General features: G+C 42.2%; 1 protein-coding gene across 3 annotated transcripts in view; it reads left to right on the top strand.

Annotated features, from left to right (window-relative positions):
- CTNNA3 (catenin alpha 3) overlaps positions 1-26,665 on the top strand; it is a 418,277-nt gene that overhangs the window by 330,747 nt on the left and 60,865 nt on the right. For all 3 annotated transcript variants that reach the window (XM_084210853.1, XM_084210854.1, XM_084210852.1), the window contains exon 13: positions 8,626-8,777. In XM_084210853.1, the coding sequence (XP_084066979.1) occupies positions 8,626-8,777 (152 nt within the window). The remainder of the gene's footprint in view (positions 1-8,625; positions 8,778-26,665) is intronic.

The raw sequence follows: 26,665 nt of genomic DNA, 5'->3' as shown, positions 1-26,665 counted from the left end.
GAATGTTAATACAGACCTCTTATAGAAGGTGTTTTGTATTAAATGGTGGTCAAGCATAGAAACATTGCAAATGGATGCAGTCCATCTGTGTGGTTTAGTCTGATATGTTTCCAAATAGGCAAAGAAGCATTTAGAAGCTGTAGGTGCTCTGTTTTTCAGTGTTTGTTTACTCTTCAGTGTGCTCTTTTCAAACCATGGGAATTACTTTCTTTTCCTGAGAGCTAATAGTAAAATTTTTAGCAGTGCTCCAGATTTCTTTCCAGTAACAACATAGTCCTCTTTTATTTAATTTGTCCACTTGTCTTGCTTATCTTTTATTCTGTAGGATAGGTAACTAAAAACACATTTAGAGTTTGTATCTTAATAGTATTAGAAGCAATGCTAGTTTTATTCAGTGAAGTTTTGTTCAGTTTTTAACCATTGTTTGTGAGCTGATAACTGGCTTTCTTGAATCCTCAGTGGTCTGTATGTTGGAGGAAAACCATTATGTCTGTATTGTAGATTGGGAGGAGGCTTTCTTGTAGTCGATCTTTGTAAACTCTAAACCCCAAGTAAAGAACAAAAACACCTTGGGAACCTTTTCAGCCTTTCCATAGTCTCTCCACAGAATTGGATGTAGCAGGAAATGTAATTGGCAGTCCCTCTCTTGTCTGTCAGCAGTCCCTGCAGTTGGAGCTCTTCCTCAGTGTCCGTGCAGAGCAGTCAGTACCTGTTACAAGTCATACTCCAGCTGTTCCTTTGCTTTCTTGTGCAGAGCTTCCTTTAGCTGAAGAACTTTCCCCTGCTGATGACAGTAGCGTTGCACTAATAGCCATAAATGTTGCTAATTTATTTGAACACTATTGGTGGAGAGATTTCAGGTAAATACTGAAGAAGGTTCTTTTAAATGTTGTCGGTAAGCAGTTGGGTAAGACAAGATGCAGTTATGGTTGGCCTGCTGAGTGCCAACAGCCCCTTCAGGTTCCTGCTTTGAACCCTTGGAGAGTGCCACTTGAGTTTGTCACCTTGGCCACTAACAAGCTGCCCATTGGTATTTCACCTTCTGTGGCTAGCAGGTTTATTGCTCTCACATGATTACATGCTGCAGTTGATCATTCTCATTAAATGTAGCAGCTTCCCTTTCTCACTGTAGATTTTAATCCATTTCAGTACAGTGTGTTCTAATAATGAAGCTTCCACGGTGGGCTTCAGCAATTAGAGCCAAATGCACTGCAGTGATTGCAGCTGACTCCTCTGGGTGTGGTGCAGCCCTTGGGCTCCTGTTCCTTCTGACTGGTGCAGTGCTGTGATCCCACTGAACAGTCCCACTGCTCTGAGGGGCTGCAGCAAAGGCAGGAAGCACACCCAGAGTTAGTCTGTCACGAGTCACTGCTTTCTGAATCGCTCTGAATATTAAATTTAGAGACAGTATTTTTCTGGCACCATTCAGAAAAATATCTTTTCTGCGCTTGACAGCATTTATTGGTATTTCACTGTAATTAAGTGTTCGAGGATTTTGGCTACCAAGGTGTATTTTTCTTGTGCTTACTTTTAAAATGTCAGCAGTCTTCCATGAAAAATAATTCTTCTTGATGAAATTATTTCAGTTATTCCAAGTTACTGTTGAAGTAGACATAGGACTAAAATGTAGTGACCCTTTTCCCAATATGTTTTGTCCAAGGAGATTTTGTCTCGGATGTTTTTGTTGTTTGCTAACATATGTCAAAAACACGGTGTCTGACTCTGCCTAAAAAGCTGTATTGATTTTCTGATGTTTCCTAGTGGGATATGCAATTTTTTTTGTCTTCGGGCCAAAAAAAGCTTGGAATCTCGTGCAGTTTTATTCTTTGTGGCTAATTCAATTAATTTCAGGTTTTCTTCGTTGATGCTACACCCACTGGAAACCAGATTTCTAAAAAGACAATATTTCTAGTAATCTACCAAAATATCTGGCTGCATTTCAAAATTACATGTTTAAATTATTGTCTGCTGTTAATATTTTGAAGACCAACTCATTGTCGGCATAGTTATATTTGGGAAAACACGGCTCAGTTACATGTTCTGAGCTTCTGAAACAACACTGGTGTCTCCCAAAATCAAGTTACTGTAGTACATGAAGAGCAGCTGGTACCAAGCAGTTGTAAGTCCAGCACCACTGCTGTGCCCCCTCTATAAGGACTGGCTGGGGATCACAGACATTGTGTGTTGCTAACTGCTCTGCTCAGTTGTTTCTTCCCACTTTTCTCCCATAATTATAGGGTGATTGTAAGGTTTTTGTGAATTACCCCGTCTCTAGCTTTGGTTTATAGCACAGTGCATCTACAGTCCAACCAAAGAAGGTTCACAGAGAGGGGTTTGAGGTGGTTGAAATTTTATTTTTTATTAAACTCTCAGGACTTTTCCCACTTAAATTGCTGAAAAGCTGCTCTCTGTTCGGATAGTCTCTTTTGTATAGAAAGAAGTCACTTCCTTCCCACAAGGACTTAAATTTCCTCTTAATTTCCTTTTTATGGCATTTTCTGTGTCCTGCTCAGTCAATTTGGAAAATCCCAATTTGGGAGTATTTGGTCAGCAGCCTGTAGAAATTGCCTGATAGGTTAATTGACTCTTTGCTCTTGCTGGCTGAGCTTTGGCTGTGTTTGGGGTGGTTTTTAGGTACAGACTTTGGGTATTTACTAGTCTTAGCTTCTGTGTAGCTATATGCCATTCCATGTAGTGCAGATTCCTCTAAATGAAACCCAGAGACTGCACTTGAAGGAAGGGCAGGCATGTTCTGGGCTGAGGAGTAGTTCTTGTTTCCACAGCTCGTGGATGCCATGCTGTGACAGGGGACTGATGAGACAAGACAGGCCCACATGGTCCACACTGTCTGCTAAGGAATGAGAAATAAATTCAGAAATTCCTCTCATCTGTCCTAGGGGGAAATGTCGTTCTCATCTGGGATCTCATGGTCAGTCTGTCCTTGAGTATGGCAGCAAAATGTATTAGGTAGAGGGCTTCAAAAAAAGGAGGATTATGTAAATTACTGAAATGATCTCTCGGCTCTTTTGGATGCTGTGACCTGTCTCTGAGTTCCTTGTACAGAGAAACTCATGTACTCCCTCCAAAGCATGCCCACAAAGAAGCCCTTTGAAGATGGCTGAGAGGGATCCCACGGAAGCATCGAGCTGTGATGTTCAGCTGCAGGGCACTGCTTTAATTCCCAGCTGCAGTGTTCCATGCCTTTGCAGGCTGTGGTCCAGGGATTCCTAAGTCCCAAGCAATCCCCTGTGCCAGTATGTTACAGAGAGCAGGGACTGGTGTGTGCATCCCAACTGTCCTGGTGCAAAGCAGAACAACTCTGTGTTCCAGGTAGGAAGCTGAATCACTGCCATGGGTGTGTTTAGGGGAGGAATAAATTAGGGCCGTTTCAAATTAAAAGCAGCAATTTACTGGATTGTTACTCATTAATTACACACACTGCCAATAATTAGGTCTCACTTGCTATCAATATTTTCTCAGTTGAGGACAGTTAACTCCTAAAAATCTTACCTTGTTAGCTGTGAAGATCTAGTACCACAAAACTGCTGTCATGTTCAGTATAAATATGTCTGTAAACATACACATGCAAAAATATTCCTGATGTCCATTTGTATATAGCTAGCTAATTATATACTTATATACACATGTATATACACACTCATCTGTGTGCTTGTGGGTCTGCCAGCAGTCTGCCAGCTTTGTGTGCTGCAAAATGCACAGCTGCAGCTGTCTGAGTTACAGAAGGGGATGCCGCTTGCTTTTTGTTAGGAAACGTCTTGTGTGCATCAGGCCCCTCCCTGGACTACTTGCTGTTGTATTACACTGTTATTATGCAGAAACTTTGGCATGAAATACTAAATTCCATTAGGATAATTTATAGATCTTTGTGCTCTAAATAGTCAAGGAGGGGGCAATGGGGGATTCTGAGATCGTGCCTCTCATACACTGGCCCAGAATTGAAACTGCCAGAGGAACATGAGCTCTTTCAGGTGTTGTAAGTTCCACAAGTAGTTAATTTCTTTTCCTGCATAAAACCTGTAAGCTTGTTACCAAATAAGGTGAATGCTAATATAAGGGGTATATCAAATATAGTCACAAAGCTCTTCTGCTTCATTCATATACATATATATGTAGATACATGTAAATGTATTCCTTAGAAAGCCATTGGATCCAGTGGCATAGTAAAAAGTTACCAATTTAACATTGTATCACAGAAATAGAGGCTTGAATTAAGGGTCTGTACCATAGTGAAATTAGCTTCAGGAGCAGCTTCATCTTCATGTTAGGATTGCATTATGTGGATTGTAAGAGTCACAAGTGCTTGTGTTATCCAGCTCAACTTTTGCAGTTAGTGCACAGTACTCTTTTTTTGCAGTAGTCCCATTATTGTTTCAGTGTATTTTGGAACACCTGTAATGAAGCTCTCTGCATCAGTCACTAAAACAATCTGTTCTGTTCTGAATTGCGTGTTGGGTGCTGTGACTCAGGCTGCTGCCAGCAGATCCCTTTTATTTCACGTGGTGTCCCTTAGCCAGCGTAGTTGCCTCAGCTTAGATGGGTTTATTTGTTAATTCTTTATGTACTGTTCTGGATTGCAGTGACATTAAGAGTAGACATAATACTTAGCAGTAAAATTGGCTTACTGGAATAGGCAGTGTTCTTACCATCTGAAATTCTTAGACACCTTTCGAGAGGAAATTTACAAATGCTTATTTTGTAATCACAGGAAGTGCAAACTATTATTTGATCTCAAAGAGTGTAATTAAATAAAGAAGTACTGAATAAAGGCTGTGTGGCTATTAACTAGATTTCTTACCTTTAAAGCTCTACTATTACCTTGCATTTAACAGGTGGTTGTGTTTTTAATCTTTGCAGCCATACTTTTTTTTACTTCCACTGGATTTTTGCAACTGGAAAGCTGCTTAAATCCTCTGTAAGCAGCCTGTATATACCCATCACACTGCCTTTCATGCCAGGTGATCAGGCTATGGGGGAATAATGAAGTACTTGAGGCACACACTTCTTGTGTCAAGTCACTTCTGATGCTGCCACCACCTTGGTGTAGCTCTGGGTTGCACACACCTCTGTTAGCTTGCCTGCCTGCACATCTGCTTTGTTTCAGTGCTCTGCTATCATGCTAGTTTCATATGAAACGCATCCAGTAGCTTTTTAGGCCTTACTTGACTGTAGTTCAGGTGGGTCTTTGCAGGTTTTATCCTCTTAGAGTCCTAATTCATGACTAGTAACTTACCCTGATTTTCTTACCTTCAGTAGGAAAACCATTTTTTCACTCTAGCTTGCCCAATTTTTTTTTTAATGGTCTTTTTTTAATAACTTTAGTTTGGGCACAGAAAATGTCTGCAGGTGGCTGAATCCCCAAGAGGGTAGTCTCCTGTGTTGAAAGGCCACTGGAGTTAATCCAAAGCTGTGGCAGGGTTGCAGTGTGTATAGCTGGGCTCTGAAGCTGTGCCACAGAGAGCTTCAGTCACTGCTGTGCTCTCACTTCCATTTCAAAGCTGCCTTTGAAGGAGTAGTTCTTCAGTCTTTGTTCCAGTGGGAGCTCTCCAGCCTTTCCCCACTCTGCTGGCACCACTGGGTGAGTTGCTCAGAGTCTTTGTGCATGCAGATAAACACTGAAGGGAAACTTCGGTTATTTACCACAAATGCTTTTTCTTGAGATAAATTGGCGTCTGCTAGTTTCTCCCCATTTTTCCCTGAGTGAAGAACTGCAAAGATTTTGAACTAAAAAAGAGATGTCAATTTTTCTCAGGTCAGGTCTAGGAGGTAGTGCCTGTTCATGTCTGGTCAGGTGTTTGTTTTGTTAAGGCACTCCTTAGGTGAGGGTTGGACACATGGACAGTCTGGCTTTGCAGCCTTTTGGCTTTTCACTGTAAGCTGCTTTGGCTGAAGTGGTGTTGGTCACTTAACACAGCTGAATTAAAAGCTACAAGCACAGTGCCTCCTGCTCTCACCTGTTTGCAGCGGCTTCTGCAAGCTGAGAATCTGTTTTCCTGATTGTTTTATTGTTAAAAATACCAGGCACATTGTTGCTAATTGGAATAAAGGGGTTAGTGAAGTTTAGTTTTCTGTGTGAAGAGCTGGGCCCTGACAGCTATTAAACTACAAACTGGGTTCATTAGTTGGTTTTGATTGAACATCACAAAATCAAGCAAAAACATTAGAGGACTAAGAAGACATGCCTACAAGGAAATATGAAAAGTATTATTTAGAAAACAGAGGCATTAGGAAACACTTGATGAATTTTAAAGCGAATTAGGTTAATTTCAAAAATGTATTTTTGATAGTGTGAAATCTTTAATTACTTTAGGGACTTTGAACATTATACTTATGAACATATTGGTATTTTCCAAACATCCTCCTTTCTGTACCTTCCCCCTCAGGGAAAGCAGAATTACAGATGCACATATTGAAATTTGCTTTTAATTTTTGTGGCAGGAGTAACAGAATGGAACACAAAGAAAAGAGAAATAAAATGTAGAAATAAAACAAACAAATCTCCATAAAAATTTAGTACTTCTCAGTTGTCTAACACTTGATATTTTTAATTTTACTAGTTTGATTTTGCTTTTGAAAGACTGAAAAAAATAAGTAATTTCCTCCTGTTCTCAGTTGCATCCACTTCTCTACTATATTTAGACTTCCTAGAAAAATAAAGGCAAGTACAGGAAATATGCACATTGTTGGTGTAATTCAATCCACTTTATGCAGTATTTCAGAGGGTTGCCTGAGTATTTGAGGTCTGTGAAGTATTTTGGATGTCAGTTATCCATGGATAAGAGCTCATATATGCACCAAAATGCTCTTTTTCTCTCTTTTTTTTTTTTTTTTTTAAGACATTGTTTGGGAGCTCAAAACAAATAAATCCCAGTAGTCTTGGATTTGAGGGAGTTGTCCTTTCACTTACAGGGAAAATGAGCAGGAAATACGGCCTGTTTGATAGCCCAAGTGCATTTTCACACTTCATTAGCAGATTGGTGTGTACGTGTTTTAGAACTGCAATACAGTCTTGTGTTTTAATTGTCTGTGTAGAAGGGCTGTTGCTGCAAAGCCCCATCTGAAATGCTGCTGAGGAGGGCCCTGAGGTGGTGGTTCTGTGCTCAAGTGCAGCCTGGGTTAATCCACTTGAAATTATTTTGATAGTCTAGAGGCCAAAATCTTTGTTTAACCAGGAAGAAAACCATTACAAAATGATGAAAAGTTCTCATTCAGTGGTGGTTCTTTGATTTCTTTTTTTTTTAAGCAATAAATAGGCACTTGTTCTCCTTAATTATTTTATGTGGTTGCAAATGGAAAATGTACCTTGTATTTTTTCTGTACTATTATAAATCTTTCCACTGACCTTTTTGAAGGTGAAACAGTTCCAGTGATAGTCTGAAGAGGCACTGATTTTAAATACCCTGTTTTTCAGATTAAGTGGCAACTACTTGTTGGCTCAAAGACAGTGAAGTTACTGTAATTTGAGAATAAATTTAACTGTCTCCAAGGGCTATGTGGGTCTCCTCATCAAAGTTAGGGAGGAAGGCATTATTGGGGCACCTTTCCTACTTTAAGTTGCCAGATTCTCTAATTCAGGAATCTGGTTGTCTTCAGCTGAAGCTTTATCTGCTTACAGATTTATTGTATACTTCAAGATTTGCCTGAAATGTTCCACATCGGTTGTATTAGTGCTTTCATGTGTTAGGGATTTGTGAATTGCACAGTGTGGAATTGTGGAGTGGAGGTTGGAACACAAACAATACCAGTGTTTGAAACCAACACATTGCCAGAGAGAGAGCTTTAGTACTGTGAGGTTTGTTATTCATATTGAATGTTACACAAGTTGAGCTTTATCCTTTTGCATTGGTTTCTTCTATGTCCTCAGACTCTAAGGGACAGGAAATGAGTTTGGTCTGGGCTTGTTTGAGGTCCTTCTGTGTGTGTGATGGATTTTCCATCTGCATTCCTTGCATGTTCTGTGCCGGGTTTCCTTTGCTTCAGGTTGGTGTGATGGGTTGAGGGAGATGCAGTGCTGCCAGGTCACCCTGCAGAATAAGGCCCTGGGGCACAGGAGAAAATCTCCAGGCCTTCTGGGTAAAGCACAGGTGAAAATCCAACTGACTCGAAATGCACAGTTTGTTTGATTCCATCAAACAAGATAAATTGCCCTGGTAAATTCAGGTCACAGTTGTGGGACTTCCTCAGTTGAAGAATAAGCATCAATCTTTTGCTGGTTACATCTCCATTCAGACTGAAAGCAGATTGGGAAATAGTGGAAGTCTGTTCAGCAGTGGTTCCAACTTTAAGCCAGGTTGTTCATCCTGATTCTCTTGGTAAAATTGCTGTTGAAATCACCAAAAAATTTTTAGAACTGCTTGTTCACCTCCCCTTTTAAAAATTCTTTCCTCTTTGTAGTACTGTACAACCACCCCCAGCTTTTGTGCTTACCATGGGCATTTTTATGACTGTGATAAAAACTACAAATGTATTCTCACTTAAAAGTAATTGCACTATTACTGTAATGCTTTTTAGAAAATAAAGTTTTTATCAATGTTGGGTGTTTTGCCAAAAAGAAAAAACTATATGTTCTTTTATGCTCACTAAATTTTGGTTTGTTTTTTTTAATAGTGATTCCAGAATTTATTAGTCAAGTAAATATTGCATTGGAGAGCTTAAGCAAGAACACAGTGCATCTGTTTGATGACAACCAGTTCGTTGACATTTCCAAGAAGGTGTACGATACGATTCACAATATCAGGTGCTCCGTCATGATGATTCGGGTAAGTCTGGAATTTGTTCCTTTCATGCTGAGGTCTGAGATGGGTTGGGATGTCAGGGCATTTTTGGGAGCATTCAGAACTGTGTGTGATAAATGCCCCCAAGCTCCTAGCCAGGTTGAGGTGGCCTGGGAAGCTTGGGATACAGTGAAACCTGAAATTGTAACTCCATGAGTCTAGAACTGCATTGAGTACCACATGAGAATGTTGCACAAAAATGTCTTTACTTCTTTAAAAATACATAGTTATGTTTGGTTGGTAAAGATCTTTGTTCACTTCATTAATTACTAACTTGCAGCTACAAAACCAAATCTTGTAGTTTTTCAGCTTTAACCTGTGGAATGTGGGAGAGAGAGTATTTCCAGGTGATTCTGATACTCCCATATCAAGTTCTTTCGGTCTTACACCAGAAGACTCAACCTGATTTCTTTGTCTTACACAATTGCAATCACTGTGCTTATGTTTGTGTTTTTCCTGAAGTTCAGAAACTGAAATTCAAGCCAGAATTTTGTCAGATGCAGAATTTCCCCCAAATATCTTCATAAAGAATGGTAAACAACTGAGCTGCAATGTCTGTATGTTCAGCAATTTCATTTTAAAACAAGATTAAACATTAATAACAATATAGATAGATTTTTCAAAGGAAGTTTGTCTTCTGCACTAACTTTTCAGTTGAGAACATGCTAAGAAACAGATTCCTTTTCTTGTGAATACAAACCCCTCACAGCCCAGCCTGACCAGCAGGTCATGGGAGGTGGGTGTGCTGCTCTACTTCATTTTGGTGGGACCCCTCCTGCAGAGCTCCTCCAGCTCTGGAAGGACAGGGAATGTTGGAGTGGGTCCAGAGGAGGCACAGAAGTGATCAGAGGGATGGAGCACCTCTCCCACGAGGAACAGCTGGGGCTGTTGGGGCTGAAGAAGTCTCTGTGGAGGCTGTGCTGCAGCCCCTGGGTACTTACAAGGGCTTATAAATAAGAACAGACTTTTTTGTAGGGCCTGTTGTGATAGGGCAGGGGGTAATGGTTTTAAATGAAAGAAGAGAGATTTAGCTAGATAAAAGGAAGAAAGTTACTGCAGTGTGAGTGCCAGTGAAACACTGCACAGGTTGCCCAGCGAGGTGGCAGAGGCCCCATCCCTGGGAGTGTTCCAGGCCAGGCTGCAGGGGGCTCTCAGCAAACTGACCTGCTCATTGCAGGGTGTGCTGGACTAGGTGGCCTTTAAAGGTGCCTTCCAGCCAGAACCATTCTAATGTGAAGAACATTAGTCTTAACATATTGTAGTGTGTAAGGTAAAGTTGGAATTCAAATGTGCAAAATGATTGCAATGTCTCATCCTTACTGCAGCTGTCAGTTAGGAAGCTGTTTGTACATTGAAGAGAGACCTTGAAACATCCAGCATGTGTCCCATAGCAGTAAGAGTTTGTGAGCTGGATGCAGGTCCAAATTAAACAAACCAGATTGTGGGTGATGCTTGGTTAGGTCTTCACATCAGCTCCTGTGTCAGTGAGCACAGGCTAAGAAGTTTGCATTAGGACGTCTCATTTTTTTCAAGATAAACTTCATTTAATGCCTGTGTTGCTCATCCCTCCCTTAGTGACTCAGGAGCTCTTGGGTCTTTTAAGATTACAAAGTTGCTTCTGTTTCTCAGTGAGAAAATAGTCTTCTTTATGTCCAGTTGTCTTAGGCCTGAATTCCATGATCATGACTGTGTATTTCTCTCTGGACTTTTGCATTTCTGGGGAATTGGGAAATGCACTAAGGAGTGTAAAACGGCTTCAGTCAGTTTCTGTGAAGAGGCAGACTCAGCTCTGCAGGAAACTGTGTTTCCTTGGAGTGCTCTGTAGGAGTGTGTGCATGTGGCAGTCACTCAGAAAGGTAATGTGAGGGGAAAGGGCTCAGATGTGAAGAGGCTGTAACAGGCCCAGGGCGCAGGAGGTGCCCAGCTGCAGTACCTGGGCTGTGCACCCCTGGGATCCTGAGTCACTGCCCAGCACCTGAGTGCAGGGGCCATACAATGGCTTCTCTCAGGCCATCTTCCACTGCTGCTTGGCCAGTCCTGGCAGAGCTCAGGAGAGTGAAAAGGAATTGTTAGAAAGGATGTGAGCTTTCTCCTTAATGAATCCCATTGTTCAGCCACAGCCATGGCAAGGTTTTTTTGAGGTTTGGTGAAGTGTTAGTCAGCTACTCCAGCATCCCTTAGAGATAGTGATTGCCAGCACAGAGAGTGCTGAGAAAAGCCTGGCATTCATTTTGTGAGTCAGGATGTGTTTGCATTCCTAGCTAGATACGTTCCAGACAATGCCAGTTCCCTGGAAGAAGCTTTAGTGGATCTGGGGGTTACTCAGACGTGCACTGTTAGTGTAGCAGCCAAGGTGAGGAATGAAATGTTCTGTGGCCAGTGTGCTGCTGGTGCCAGAGTAAGGCCCCGTGCTGCTTAGAGGGGATTGATTGCAAGGCTGAATCAGGGCAGGAACTCGTTGATAAAAAATAATTGGGAAATGTAAATGGATGAGGCCACTCATTCACAAGGGGCAATTTTTTAACATGGCAGGAAAAGCAGAAAATCTCCAGATCAGTTTCTCAGGAAGCATTTCAAACATGTAATTACACAGAAAGAATGTTTTTAAAAATAGAGTTCTGAAATGTAAAATGCTGCCCAGTACTATTGTTAATGCAAATTACCAGCTGTGAATTTCAATGTCCAAGCTTAACCAAAGATATGTAAAACATTCACTGCAGTCCTGCAAGGTATGAGGTAACACTTGAGAGCAGCTACATGGTGGCAGGTGTGTTGTACTCCTGAGCTGTAACAGAAATGCCTCTGGAGCATCAGGGTGCTGCTCCCCTTAAGATGCTTTTCATTGCTCACTTGCAAGGACTGCTTGATGCAGAGGCAGCTCTAATCAGAAATAACTAGATAGTTGATCCAGGGCATCTCCCCAGTTTTCAGTAATTTTTTGACTCTAGAGATCCCATTTTTGTTGTGTTTTAGAGATTTTTGTGGGCTTGATCTTGCACAGGAACATTTGTACATTATCTGGATAATATTTTAATCAGGATATTGATGTTACAGAAATAGATTAAATAGTACAATTAAAGGCAATTCTTCCATGTGAAATATGTAGAAAAGTCAAAGGAAATGGGTTGGTGGTTTTTGAGACAACCCACATTAAATGCTGCAGAATGTTAAGATTAATGGTAGAACTTTCTAAAAAACTTCTATATGAAGGTGGTTTTAGTTGAAAAATATGAGACAGTTGGATTAATAATGGATACCAATATCTCATTAGGGTATAAACTAGTGGAAGGGAATGACTTCAGAAGAGTAATAGCTGCTGGTAACTAGAGCACTAATAGTCATCCTAACAATTATACCAAGAACAGGGGAAACAAAGTTACCAAGTCAAAAGCTTCACAGAATTCTTTGTTCTTTTTGGAGGATAAACAAGTGAGCAGCTGTTCAGGTTTTACAGACACAAAGAAGAGGGCAAAGGGTTCTATACTCTATGCAAGATACTCTTACTATACTTATGTCTATGGAAGCAGTGACTGAGGAACCCAAGTTCTCTAATTTTGAGAAATGGAGAGTGTGTATTGGAATTGCTGTTCTTAGAGCATTATTGCATTTATTAAAAGTCCTTTCTGCTGAATGGCTATTTCCTTTGCTGCTTCTCTCAGAATTCTGGCATGGAGACCGTGGGTTCCCTCAAGAGTTTATGGTGTTAGGCTTTTTGAGTTTGTTTTGCACATTGTTCTTTGATTTCCCTGCACCATGATGTATGGGATATCCATCCCCCAGCCTCCCTGAAAACTGAAGCAAAACATTCATTTTTCTTTTCTGTGTTACATGGGTACTTTTATTCAACTAGACCCTCCCTGCACCTCCAATCAGTTCCTAATATTCCTGTTTCTTTAGCCAACAGTCTTTTACTGTGTGTTTTAATTTCCTTTGGAAAGTCAAACTCAGTTTAGGTACACATTCAAAAGTGTACAGCATAAAAACTTTTTCATATGTTTTGGCTTTCTCAGAATACCCTTGGATGGGTTCCCTTTTTAACTTCTTTTGTTGGTTGCAAATCTGGCATGGTTTTTCATTCCGTTTTAAAGAAATGTAAGAATTCATCCTCAACAGAGCTTGAGTTCTTCAGTACGCTCGATTTCTCTCAGTAAGGGACATCACAGCAGAATTCATTATCTTCCACCCAGCAGAGTTACAGGAAGCTTTAGAACATGGATCTCTAGGACAGGAAGGTAGCAAGTGGTGAAAACCTTTAGCCAGTTAGTGAGTGTCTAGTTTAAATTCTACTATGGCTTTTACTAATGACAGAATTGTCCTGCACCTGCAGGGTTTTTGCCTGTTTTTACTTCTGTGAAGTCCAAGTGAGTTAGATCCTCTCCAGTGTAGGCAATAAGAGGCATGAATTCAACCTCTGTTTAAAAGTTAAAGAAAACAAAGCCAAACAGAGAAAGGCAGACATTTACTGCAGTCCTACTGTTTGTTTTTTCCAAAGGGCCCTTGAGACCTCTTGGAACAGACAGACAAGGACCTGTTCTTACAGTCTTGTTAAACTTCATTGTTGGTCTGAAATACAGAAGTGATGCTAATCCATTACAAACTCATATTGAGAAGTTTGATAAAAACCTTTTTCTTCATCTTTTTCTATCCTTCACTAAGTGCACAAGAGGCAGAACCTTTGCAGCAGTAGTTAGCCAATTGGTCCTGCACCTCTCAGCACTTTCTGCTTGTTTCTGACCTAAGCAGGACAGGGCCTTTCCTTCTTCAGCTCCTTGGCAGCTTCAGTCTGTCACCAAGGATTGGTATGTCTGGATGTAGTGTGACAGCAAAAGAACGTGTTCATGTGATGTCTTTAAAAAAGAGTGCAGAACAAATGCCTGTTGTCTGTCAGGGATAGTGGCACACCTCCTCCATAAATAGAGAATGCCAGCTTGTTCTGAAGAACCCAAGGAAGAGGTGAGTTAGAAGTGTTTAGGGCTGCAATCAGCTGCTCATACCTGCAGGTGAAACCTTCTGACAGCTGCTTGTCCCTGCCTTTTTACTTGCTTTTTACCATCTCGAGTCACAATCACCAACCTTGAAGCACCATTATGGGAAAACTTAAAGCACCATCCCACATAGGTTACACTTCATATCTTAATTCACCTACATACATATTTCCTAAAAATGTCTATGTTCTTTACAGTATACCTGGGAAGCCTTCTCATAATGTACAATACTTGTTATAATTTATATCAATATTAGCATCATAGGGTCAGTCATTATTATTATGACTCTGCCCTGCAGATATCTTACCAAAATGCTCTGTACTGAACAGTTTTGGGACACACTCAGCATACATTTCAATTCAACATGCAGACATTTTCAAAAATGCTAATCTCCATTTAGTACCAGGGGAGTTTGTCTTCCTAAATAGATGAAGCAAATCCCTCTTTTCTGGCAAACAGCTATACATATAAATTTGTTTCTATTTCATGTTTATGTACAATGTAACAAACTCTCAAAGGTCTCAGTTTCATTAGTTTGGGGCATTTAATATCTTCAGCAAATCAGATGGCTTCTGGTTCTCAGTGTGATAGTGTTGCTGACTTTGTTGCTTTACAGAGTAAAAAGCTGCTCAGTAGTGTATGTGTTAATAATATCCAGGGCATTTTCCTTGAAAGTTGCATCCTCCTGTGGGCAGGATGTTACCCTGAGAAAGAGCTTTAGTTTGGACTTGCCCCAGTTACCATAACAAGCACCTGTTCTTAAAAGCTGAGGTGCTTCCACAAGGGAAAAAAAAATATTAAAAATACAGATAGTTTATTGATTTTAAAAGCAGATAGTGTATTCACATCTCAGGTAGAGGGGAGAGAGAAAGAAGAGGAAAAAAAGCACATGCTTTAGCCTTCCCATCTCAGACACAGGAGTGGATATTATTTCACTCAGGAATGTGTGGCTCCCCCTCCTCCCCTTCTTCAGGTCCCCTTAGCTTAAACAAAGTAGAAGTAGAGTCCTTCCACAGGGTAGTTGGGAAATAGTGGATTTTTTTTTGTGTGTGTTGTTAACAAAAGACAAGAGAAATTACCTGCTTTTGTGTGCTTCTGCATTTCTGCCCTTTGAGATTAACAGGCCTTAACTTCTTGGTTCTTTGTACATCTTTCTGACTGCTGCCCCATTCCCATGCTCCAGGCATTTGCTCAGGCTTTACAGGGAGATTGCTGATTTTAGATTCTGGGTGCTTTTTTACATACCAAATGAACAGTGACTAGAAAAATAAGTCCCCCCTTTATCCTCCTATTACAATTCCAAAATGGCCCTTTCACATCCATGTGTACTGTTATTTCTGTCCAGAGAAATCATCCAGTGGTAGAGGAATGCCAAAAGCAGCTGCCCTCCTTCTGAGGAACAGTATCTAGAACTCCTGGGCTGTTTTATGGATGTGCTGGAGGAGCAGGCTCCCCTAATTGCAGCTATAGTAAGCTTCTGAGAAAGCACTTGATGTTGTCAGGCCATTCTTGTGTTGTACAGGTGTGGTGGGGAAGATTTTTTCCTCTCCAAAGCAGCAGCTCACCTGCACCCTCCTGGTGAGAGCAGTAAATGGGAGTGGGTATTTGGAGTAGTGCCAGGAACTCACTGCTTGGGCAGTGCCATGCTCAAACCTGTCTTTTCTGTATCTTAACACATACTAGTTTTTCCCCCCATTGCTTTAAATTCTTTTAATCCTACTTGGTTGTTTTTCATTTTTTATCAAAATTTTCTGGTTAATGGAGCCTTCTTTTTAAGGCAGAAGTACTGCAGTGTCTTTTGAACCCCATCTTAATTTTCACCATCACATATTTCACTTGTCTCACCCTCTTCTCAGTGAGGGTAAGGAGGAGAGAAGTGTGCACAGAGGGCTCACTCAGGGAAAGGACCTCAGGAGATCAGCTGGTCCAACCTGCTGTTGAAAGCAGAATGTTATCCAGGACCCCTTTCAAGACATGTCTGATTTCACTGTTTGCTTTTAAATTTTATCTATTAGAATTCCAGCAGCAGTGGGGAATTGATGGGTCAAATAAAGCAATAGTGTGTTAAACTTAGGTATAAAAGGAAGCTGCTTGCTGCACTCCATGCTGCTGCTGGTCTGTAATACTTTCTCTGTTGTTGGCTGTGTTTATGCCTCATTGTTTACATTCAGCACAGGAATGTATGACCCATCTTTTCCAGTTAAAAATGGGATTTTCTTTAGCCTGGCTTAGATTTCCAGTTTACGTGTCAGCTAATGGAAAGGATCTTGTGTTGTGTTTTGTTTTAAGAAAAGAAAGAAAGAAATAAAAAAATTATGGGTACATACAGACAAAAATAAGAAATTATTTCAGAAATGCTGATACAGATATAGTGGTGGTGGTGTCCACTGTAAGATCCATGTGCTGTTATCTGTCCTGGCAAATCTGGGCAGTCTTCTGCCCAGACTGTACAGCTGTAGGCATCATGCAGGGCTGGGAAATAAGAACTCCTCAGCAGCAGATTGCTTTATGGCTTTCCATGGAAATCTCCTCGTGCTGGGATTACTGGGTCACACACAGGAGTCAATATGCTTAGGGATGGCAGAAACAGTTTTGACTTAACATGCTACTTTAAATGTCAGTTCTTCCCAGTCTGGGGATTAAATTACATTGCAAGTGTCACACATGATTATGCTTTTAATTGTTCACAGAATTACTCTTCTCATTCAGAAAGACAGAACCTTCCAGAATTATTTGATAGCTCTGGTTTAGTGTCTCATTAGAAACTTAAGCACATAACAGTATTTTTTCTGGAACATTAAAATCTTTGCTAAGGGTTTTTTTTTCTTAGAGCAAGAAAAAGTGATGTGTATTCCTTCCTTGCCATTTGGTGCTTACTATCTAATATAAATTATATTCCCAGAGGAATGGAATTAATATCATGCTGTTAAAATGGAAGGACTGAATTACTGGAAGCAAAACTGGGAAGCACAGTAAAAGTGTTACAAATCATAGATACTCTATTACAGTATGCCTCCTGTCACTGGCTCCCTGGAGTAGGAGCAGGGCAAGCCTGGGAATGGGGGCTGCAGCTCAGGCTGTGGCTGGGATGCTGCAGTCAGCACTGTCAGTTCTGGTGCAGTTCTGCCTCTGGGATCTTCCTTGCTCAGGCTAGGCCTTTCCCTTCACTGCTGTCACAGTGATCTGATCTGTAAGGTGCATGGCTTAGTTGAAATTCCTCAGTTGCCATTATCACTGTGGACCCTTTCATCTGGTAGGATGGATCCTTTTTAGTGTGGTGCAGAAAAGCGCTGAGGTACATCACAGATGTGTTCAGATGGCACTGGGCCTCAAAACCTAACGAGAATGATGTGTGTTAGACTGTGATCTGAGTTCTGCTGGCACAAGAGTAGGGTGGCAGTGCTGGGTCTGTGTCATTCTGTGCTTTGCTGTGGGTGTAGCAGGGTCTGATCTGCTCCTCTTGTCCTGCATGTCCTTGCTGATTAAGCAGCGTGATAGTGGACAATGTTTTGGATTAATTGGTTCTTTATTGCTTCCCTGAGGTTTTTTTTGGTTTCCATTCTTAGAATTCCTTAGTATTCCATGAGTATATTTGAGTTCAGGTTCTGCTTTTAATGACAGCTTCCTTCCATTGTGTAAAATTACCATTGCTTGCCAACTTGAATCCCTTGTTTCCTTGAAGGTGTGCTCAGGGCTGGAATGCAGTTGATGAAGGGAGTTGGACATAAGGAGACGTGATAGTGATAACAGGGAAACTGACTCACACAAAAAGAAACCTTGGAAAAAAATTCTCCAGAGAATTGAAAAAAAAAAAATATCCTCCACTGAATCTGGCAAGTTGAAGATGGTATCTGTGTGTCCTTCTTATCTGAAAAGATTCTGTAGAGGTTTACAAGACTGATGCTGCCTAATTTCCTGAGAAACCCTGGCACTTACAGCCTATTGTTAAAATAGAGACAGAGTCCCTCCATTATATTATCAACAAAATCAGTGTATATGAGTACTGAAGGGAAGTGTGTTGCAGCAGAGCAGGGCTGTGCATCCTCTAGCACATGGATTGGGTTGAAATTGCTGTTTTACTGCACCCTTCCTCCATTGTAGTCTAGCAAACAGCAACAGGGCCTCCAGGGCAATTGCTATAGCGGGTACTTCAATTATTTGGAAAGTGGAGCAGTAATATTAATTTAAAATTAGTTTGTTACTCTGGGTGCCTTGTGATCCTGGTCTTCATGAAGTAGTCTGCCTAGAATTACAGAAAATAGAAGGAAACCTGATTATTTAGCAAGCTGAACATAATTCTTTTTGAAAGTAGAAGCCTTCCTTCTTGCTGAACGTGGTCCAGCATGAAATGTGATCATGAGAAATGATCATATGGGCCAATGTGATTGGGCCTTTGAAATCTCCTGCAGTCTGCTACAGCAGAGTCACAATTCCATGTTAGGACAGAGCAGAGCATGTCCACAGGAGGGATAAAGAGCTGCTGGAAAGCATCCAGAGCCAGGCCCTGGCAGCCTAGGGGTGCACACAGGTGCAGCTGTGTGTCCCTGAGAATGGCTTTGTCACCTGACACCGGCCCCAGGCAGCCCCTGCACCCAGGGCAGCTGCGGGGCCCCAGCCTGGTGCCTTGCTGTGCTGTTGTGGGTTCTCTGCTGGGTCTTGGCCAGCCCACCTCAGGGAGTGTCCTGTCCTCATTGTTGTATAGACTCTGAAGCTCACTGCCTGACTGTGTGGTCTGGCAGGGCAGGCACAGGCTTGGCCACAGTAATTGGTGTCAGAGCTCTCTGGGGGGCTGGCATCCCTATTTCTCCTGCCTATGTATGTTGTATTAATCACACCTCTGCCTGCCTTTTGCCTACTTTATGATCAGTGTGTGGAGGAAATCAGATCAGCAGATGTCAGCTGTATGTTGGTTGCTGATGTCTCCTCAGAATGGGGATGGGACCCTTCTGCCCTAGTGAGAAACCAGTCTGGCATCCCACCTGAGCAGGGCGTGCCTGGCTGGGAGCTTGGCTGGCCCCACAAAGGCAGTGTCAGATACACTCTGGAATGCTGTGGGTTTGGGAAAGCTGCATTCCAAATGCATAGAGAAACGAGCATGAGACTTAATTGACATTTAGCAAATGACGAACAGACATGAAGAATTGTTTGATGTTCTAGTGAGGGAATGGTAAATGCAGCAAACAGGCAAAGCCATTGAGGGCCCTGAGTACCTGGGTTATGTGCCTGAAGTGGTGTGAGGGCACACCGGTGCCCTGGATGCTTGGGAGTGTGGAGCTCAGGCTGGCTGCTCAGAGGGAACCAATAAAATATCTGCTTGTCACCTTGGTAAGTGGAGCCAGAAGCAGAACTTAGCCAGATTTTAAGCACAGCAACGTCAGTGGAATTAGTTTACCAATGCTGGGGTTTGCAGCTAATCACTTATTGCTGAAATGGAACCAGTCCCCAAGAGAGATGAAGTCTGAAACTGTGTGTGCCTAAACTTAGGCTTTTCTTGGTGGTTCCATTCCTTTAATACAGCCTTAAACCTTGCATCTTCCAGCTTCCTCCATCTCGGACTGGGCTGCTTGATTTATAGGAATTTATAGTTTATAGGAAACTCACAGGTCAGCAATCAGGTGACTCACCCTGGTTGTCCTTAAACTGCAGAAAGTGAGTTATTTTTTCCTGAATGAAAAGATCATCCTGTCTGATAGGGTTTCTGCTGTGTTGTTGGTCTTGTTTCCATGTTTGGGTTATTAAATTGCACTATGCATTTGTAGAACATAGTGAATTTATAACTCACAGGACTCTTTTCTCCCTCTAAAATTCTCACGTTTTTCACCTGGTAGAGTAAAACTAAGATGAAATTTTAGGTTGTGTTTAGTTCATTAGTAAAAAGCTTCTTTTTATCCTGATATTTTTCTTCCAGAGAGCTCAGCAGCAAGTACTACCTGCAGCCTGGCTCTTTAGAGATGGCATGGTTCAGTCCTGCTCAGCCAGTGGGACTGCCAGATAGCTCAGGGCTTTGGCAGTCAGCCTCCACCTGGCAGAGCTTGGGTTGAGGCTGTGATACATTTCCGCTCCCTTTTTGTTTATTCTTGGGTATGTTGATGAGCTCTGAGATTTATCTACTGCCTGGGGAAGAAAAAAGGTTGAGCAGTATTAATTGCTAAAAACTACCATCCTCCACAAAGAGAAGGCAAGAGGAGCGATTGAAATTCCTGTCAGGGGCCGTTCAGCAGCCCACACAAACAGCTTACCACAAAGATGTAGCCTAGCATTCTTTGAGGACTCCTGGTGCTGCATCGCAGGCATAGCTGTGCACTGTCCTGCCTCACACTGTGGTGTTTCTTTTTATCCTCATTCCATTTCCTTCCCCTCCTTTTTTCATTTCTTTTCTATTTTCTCTCCTTTTACCTTACAGTTTGTCTTGTGTTGTTTATATGCAGATACTCTTCTCGTGCCTCATGCTAAGGTAGTGTAAGAATTGTCCTTTGTAAAGCCTGAAAACTGGGCGCCAGTCTTTTTGGAAAAGGGTAACTAATGCATAAATTCTGATTTTTATCTGACCTAAGATAAATGCAGCAATCAAATACATACTCTAAAGATACTGACCTAACTCTATCAATACTGTCTCCTGTGGAGCTCAGGATTAACTTCAAATAATTCCCAGCGTTCATTTGTCTGACTTGTTCTTAGAAATATCCACAGCTGGCAACTGGAGGGTGTCTTCAAGCAGTCAATCCCAGTCTATTCCCTTTAGAAAGTTCATCCTTAAATCCACTCCATACATCTTATTATGGCATCTTAAAGCACTTTAATGTCCCTGAGGATGGGTGATCTCCTTCTGCTTGTTTGCTGTGCACTTAAAGATTGGGTTTGTTTGGTTTTTTCCCACGTCATGCTGATGCTTGTTGGACCCTGCTGTCTAGCTGTGCCCTTCCTTTGGGAAGTGCAGTGCCCAGCCCTTCATGCAGTACCTGCAGTGGAGGCTCAGGTCTCAGTTGAAGGGAGGGCATACTCCATAAGGTTTGCTGTCTTTGTGCCTGCAGATACTTACAAAAGTCTGGTTGCCCTTGTTTTCAGGAATGTGGTACAGCTGCATCCTCTTTAGCCTGTGCTCCCCAGTAATTCTTAGTGCTTTTCTAGCAAGTATGTATCATGTGTGTTTTCCTCTTTGCATTAAAAAAAGAAGTACCCATATTCTGTTCTGTTGTTGTACGCTTTTTAAAATCTATTGCCATGGGATAAAAATATTTCTATCAGTGCCAGTTACTGATTAAATTTAGGCTGCTTATGGTTAATTTGTGTTTAGATTTATTAGTTCTTGCTGTTCACTTACTGTTCAAGTCAGAGAATACTGGAGATGTCTGAAAGACTAATTTCAGCCTATGCAACCAAGCAAGGTTTTACTGAGTTACAGTTGGTTGCAGCAATTCAGCTTTGTAAGGTACCATAGTTAAAAATGAGAGAAGTGGGGGTTTATGTCCCAAAATGAATGGTGAGAACCTCCAAAATTTCCTAGCTGTTTAAGCAAGTGCACTCTGATTTGTTGCAGCTGCAATGACCAGAGCATTAGGAATTGTGACCTGTGAAAAAACACCAGATGTGTTAGTCCTAATTAGCCCAGGGAACAGAGAACCTAAGGGGAGAGCAGAGAAGATGGCTAGCTGTTTTCACTGATGTGAAATGTTGTTGGACTGGAGAAAAGCTGTGTTACATATTCATAATGGATAGAAACAGCATAAACTTGGACTACAAGGGGAAGATTCAGTTTGGACATAAAGAAACCCAAATTTCATACATAAGATTTTGGTCGATTTTCATATATATTAAGGCTCTTGTGTTTGACTTCATGGCAGTTTTATCTCTGTCAGTCTGTTAGCAGGTGACAGAGTTGTGTTGAGTCTCTCCTGTTTCACTGGCCAGAAGAGGCTGTCAAAGCTGCATATTGTGAAAAATGTGCAAAGTGCTAATCTGAATAACTTTCTCATTCAATGTCTTAGAGGGGAGGATTCTGTACTGCCTTTCACAGAACTTGTTCACAAAACCTTCCCAGATGGAAGAAGTAATTTCACATGCAAACAGGAACTTTAGCATCTACAAAAATTGTAAGCAAATCCTGTAATGACTAAGTTGTTCAGAAGCTAGACCCAAACTAGTGTTCTTTGAGGGGCAGCTGTTGGGAGCATTTAATTCTGCTTTGCTTGGAGACTCTGCTTGGTAATGAAGGCTCTCAGCCTCCCAGAGCAGAATGAAATTAGTGATTTGGGACACATGAAGGCTGGTTTGCACAGTGATGGCCTTAATGGGTTCCTTAATTCCATATCAGCTGGCACTGATCATTCACTTGCACATTATTGGTTACTGAATGGCTGAGGGTGGGTGGATGTGTGTTCTGGGCATCTGAAGCCTCTTGATAATTAGAAGCAGGAATGAAAGTGATGGATACAGGATTCATGGCTAGGGTGGTTTCATTTCCCTTGTCTGAGTGTCTGGGAGGAATGGCTTCTAAAGCAGAAATTTGTGCTTAACAATTGTCAAGTTCTGGGCGGGAATGTGTGGGAAGGATGACAGCAGTGGTACCTGCGCTTTGAGAAGCAGGCTGTGCATCACAGGGTGCATTTCTCAGTGAGGCATGGCTTTGTGATGGACAGGCTTACTCTGGGTGTCTTTTCTAAAGATGATCTGTTTTAGTTGAGCTCAGATAGTGCAGGGGGTCATTGAAGCTGAAGAGGCTTGAGCAGATGTTGAGGTTGTAGTTAGTAATTTCATCTCTTCCTCTTTGAGAAATGCACTTATCATTGGCAACCTTTTGCTGAGGAATATATTAATCTATCCAAGGGAATTTTTTTTAGTGTGATCATTTAGCATAATTCATGTAACAGAAATAGCTTGATTTGGCATGTTAGAAATCTTTGCTAAGGGGGCCACCATTGCTCAGGCTTTATTCATCTGATAAACCTCCATTTCTTGTGGATTTCTGAATTGTCTTGTCCTTTCTGAGCTCTGAAATGTTTTTAACACTGTCAAAATGAGATATTCACTGCGCTTTTTTACCTTTAATATATTGATGTATTCCAAAAGCAGTTTCTTTCCTGCATTTCATCTGCCTGGAAACAATGGTTTTGTTTTGGCTATGGGATATACTCTCCTCCACAAAAATTGGAGACTTCTGGAGAGGAAAGAGAGATTCTGCAGGAAGGAAGACTCTATTATATGGTTTTAAAGTATAATTTCAACACTCTGGTTCTCAGAAGTGGATTTATCTTGCCACACCTCACTCCCTCCCAGGATGCTGTGTGTGGCTGCCGAGGAGCACTGTTGGCTCCTGCCCAGTGTTCTTTGTGCCAAGAGCCCAAGGTCCTCTCAGCTGGTCTGCTCCAGGCAGCCCCAGCCTGTTCTGTTTGTAGCTTCTGCCTTCCTAGGTGCAGTATTTGCATTGTGCATTGCTGTCAGCCCCTTCCTGCAGAGTGCATCGGTCCAGCTGCATGCAGCCCTGCTGCTGGGCCCCCTGCAGCTCCCTCCTGGTGTCCATGGCAGCGTGCTGGCTGTGTGCTCCAGCTGCTGCAGGGCCTGGCCCTCAGACTCACAGCTGGGATGCTCCTCTTGTTCCCACTCAGCACTGCCCTCTGAGCCCCACAGCCCAAGGCAATGGCCCAGCTTCTGGGAGCTGGTGTGAAGAGCCTTTCTCAGTGACAGGCTGGCCGTGACCCTCCAGGGGCTGATGGCAGGGTGGAGCAGCCTGTGCTTGGCCAGTTTGTTCCTCTGGCATGTATTAAAAATGGGAACCATTATGAATTTTCACAGAAGCAAAATGCAGAGCACCTCTCTGGTTGCCTTTGAGGTTAGCCAGGCTGACAGTAAAGATGTTTTTGTTTATCTTTAATACATACAGTTGAGAGAGAGAAAGCAAGTTCTAATCTCTTCTCATTTTCAAAGGTTGAGGTGATGTTTAGAAATCTGTTTCAAACACAGTTATGAAGTGCTCATATATAAAGCCATATATAATTTGCTTTATGAAGATTACTAGCAAAAGAACAATGGCTTAATTCATTTTTCACGATCCATTTTTAAACAGCTTAGCAAGTATTTCCATTATAAATGAAATGTCTTAATTAGCTTCCCACTAGATGGAGCAAATGTATGTCAACCCAGCAGAGGAAATGGGGAATACATTTTAGATAGCTGAAGAACAAATCACTTGTATTAAAACCTACTGTTCTATTCTTGTTGATTATTAGTTTTCTGAGTTTAAAATGGAAGCTTCTCAGCCATATGGTGATTTTTCCTACTTCATAAACATAAGCAAAGGCTGTGCTTTGCATGAAGCTGTATATCAGTTGTCATGGTTCTTGTGGAATCAAGGCAGGGGCTTGGGTTGCAGCAGAGTTGTGTGATTCTAATTCCTGTGTTTGATCATATTTTATTCTTAGGGATTTGAAATTCTTCTTTAAAAGTTATACCCAAAAAAGTACTTCCTTGAAATAAATACCTGGAAAAAAGTAAAGAAGTTTTCAGGTTCCTAAGTGAGTCCTCAGGTAACCTGGTGAAGGATTTGCAGCCCTGAAATCTGAGCATCCTTTCTGGTTGTGCTGTAGGTTTTAGAAACGTGTCACCTGCTGCAGCTTTGGAGAGGGGCCCATGGCAGAGTGTGCCAAGGGTCACAGGCAGCAGGCACCTTCCACTGGCTGCCCAGGGGGTTTGGGATCATTCCTGACGCTGCTCTGGGAGCCCAGGGGCTTTGGGGTCACTGCTGACACTGCTCTGGGAGCCCAGGGGCTTTGGGATCATTCCTGATACAGCTCTGGAGCCCAGGGGCTTTGGGATCATTCCTGACACTGCTCTGGGAGCCCAGGGGCTTTGGGGTCACTGCTGACACTGCTCTGGAGCCCAGGGGCTTTGGGGTCACTGCTGACACTGCTCTGGAGCCCAGGGGCTTTGGGATCACTGCTGACACTGCTCTGGGAGCCCAGGGGCTTTGGGATCATTCCTGACACTGCTCTGGGAGCCCAGGGGCTTTGGGATCATTCCTGACACTGCTCTGGGAGCCCAGGGGCTTTGGGGTCACTGCTGACACTGCTCTGGGAGCCCAGGGGCTTTGGGGTCACTGCTGACACTGCTCTGGAGCCCAGGGGCTTTGGGGTCACTGCTGACACTGCTCTGGAGCCCAGGGGCTTTGGGATCATTCCTGATACTGCTTTGGGAGCCCAGGGGCTTTGGGGTCACTGCTGACACTGCTCTGGAGCCCAGGGGCTTTGGGGTCACTGCTGACGCTGCTCTGGAGCCCAGGGGCTTTGGGGTCACTGCTGACACTGCTCTGGAGCCCAGGGGCTTTGGGATCATTCCTGATACTGCTTTGGGAGCCCAGGGGCTTTGGGGTCACTGCTGACACTACTCTGGAGCCCAGGGGCTTTGGGATCATTCCTGACACTGCTCTGGAGCCCAGGGGCTTTGGGGTCACTCCTGAACCAGCTGCCTCCTGGCTAACTGCCAGTAGCTGCCCACAGGTCCCCACCAGCCTAGACCGGCTCCCCAATGGCCCAGCCCGGCCACGTTATATAATTACAATGTTTATCATTAGTTACAGAATTATAATTAGGGTTATTTATAACTGTGAGGTCTCTAGGCCAGCTGTTAGCCACCACAGTTTGTAAATCTTACCCTGCTCGTACCTTTGGGCCCTTTTGGGTACAATGCCATTACTAGATGGGATTTTCATGCAGCTGTCAAGTTTCCCCCAACTTTTTAGAGTTAAAGATGTGTTCAGAGCTTTTGTGCAGCATAAGTAGGTCAGTATTTCCTGGAGTAAATCTCTGTTTGAGTTGCTGTAGGCATTGTGTGAGAGTGGCATACATACATACATGGTCCTGTTGGGGAAAGGAAAGAGGAAGCGATGAGAACAGGGCTGAAATGCGCGTTCCCAGCACAAAAAATGAGCTTAGGATAGAAAACCCGTGCTAAAACTCTCTGTGCCAATTTACAAAGATGTGCTAACTTCACAGTTTTTCTTTAAAAGGATTTTCAGAGGGAAGTACTCCGAATTTGCACTTTAAACTTTTCGGTTATGCTCCTCAGCTCAGATCTTCCCTGTCTCCTGGCTGGTTGTTGAGAAGATGGTTATCTTCATGTGAGGCCTGGCAGCACAGGGATTGGCACATGGAGTCAGGCTGTGTATCTGCCTTGCTGTCTCTGAGACTTTTTTGGTCTTAATCTCCTGGAGCAGAATGTTCTTAGATGACTTGTGAAACAAGCAAACAGAACCTCCAAGCGTCCAGTAACAACACAGCAACTTTTGCCCCATACTGTGGGTTTACAGCATTTCTTAGTTTTAAAACATGTACTCTTTATCCTGTAGCATCTTTTATTATTGAAAATAGTTTCACCTTTCAGTGTCAAATTGTCCACTTATTCTTATAATTAAATTCTTGTTTTCACCAAAATTTCTATTTTCACTGATCTTAACGGGAATTCAACTTTAATATCTAAAAAAGGTTTTTGCAGAATTTTCTCTGTCAGTAACAAGAAATGTTTAGTACCTACATTTGAAAATGAAAATGTGTACAGGCTGTGGCAGGATAATGATTTTACTATTGTTTGATGACAAATTCCTTGCCAGTGTTTGGTGACATTACTGCTATCAAAGACAGAATTCTGCTCTCTGGCTTAATTAGCATTTGTTGGTTTTTGTTGAAAATATCCCAGCTAATGCCAAGAATAGATTTCAAGAACAGGCAGGTGATCATCTTTAACAGAGGGGATGGTATTTACCATAGTATTGATATGTCACAATATTGACAAATTAATAACATAGTATTTTAATTTGACTTTTATAATGTGGGGGTTATTGTTCTCAACACTCAACTGCTTTTAGCAAAAACTTGATAAGTACTTTAAATGACTAGATAG

Source organism: Fringilla coelebs (assembly GCF_963513975.1).
Source record: "Fringilla coelebs genome assembly, chromosome: 8".
Classification (NCBI taxonomy): Eukaryota; Metazoa; Chordata; class Aves; order Passeriformes; family Fringillidae; genus Fringilla; species Fringilla coelebs.
This window is presented reverse-complemented; position numbering and strand designations above follow the sequence as displayed.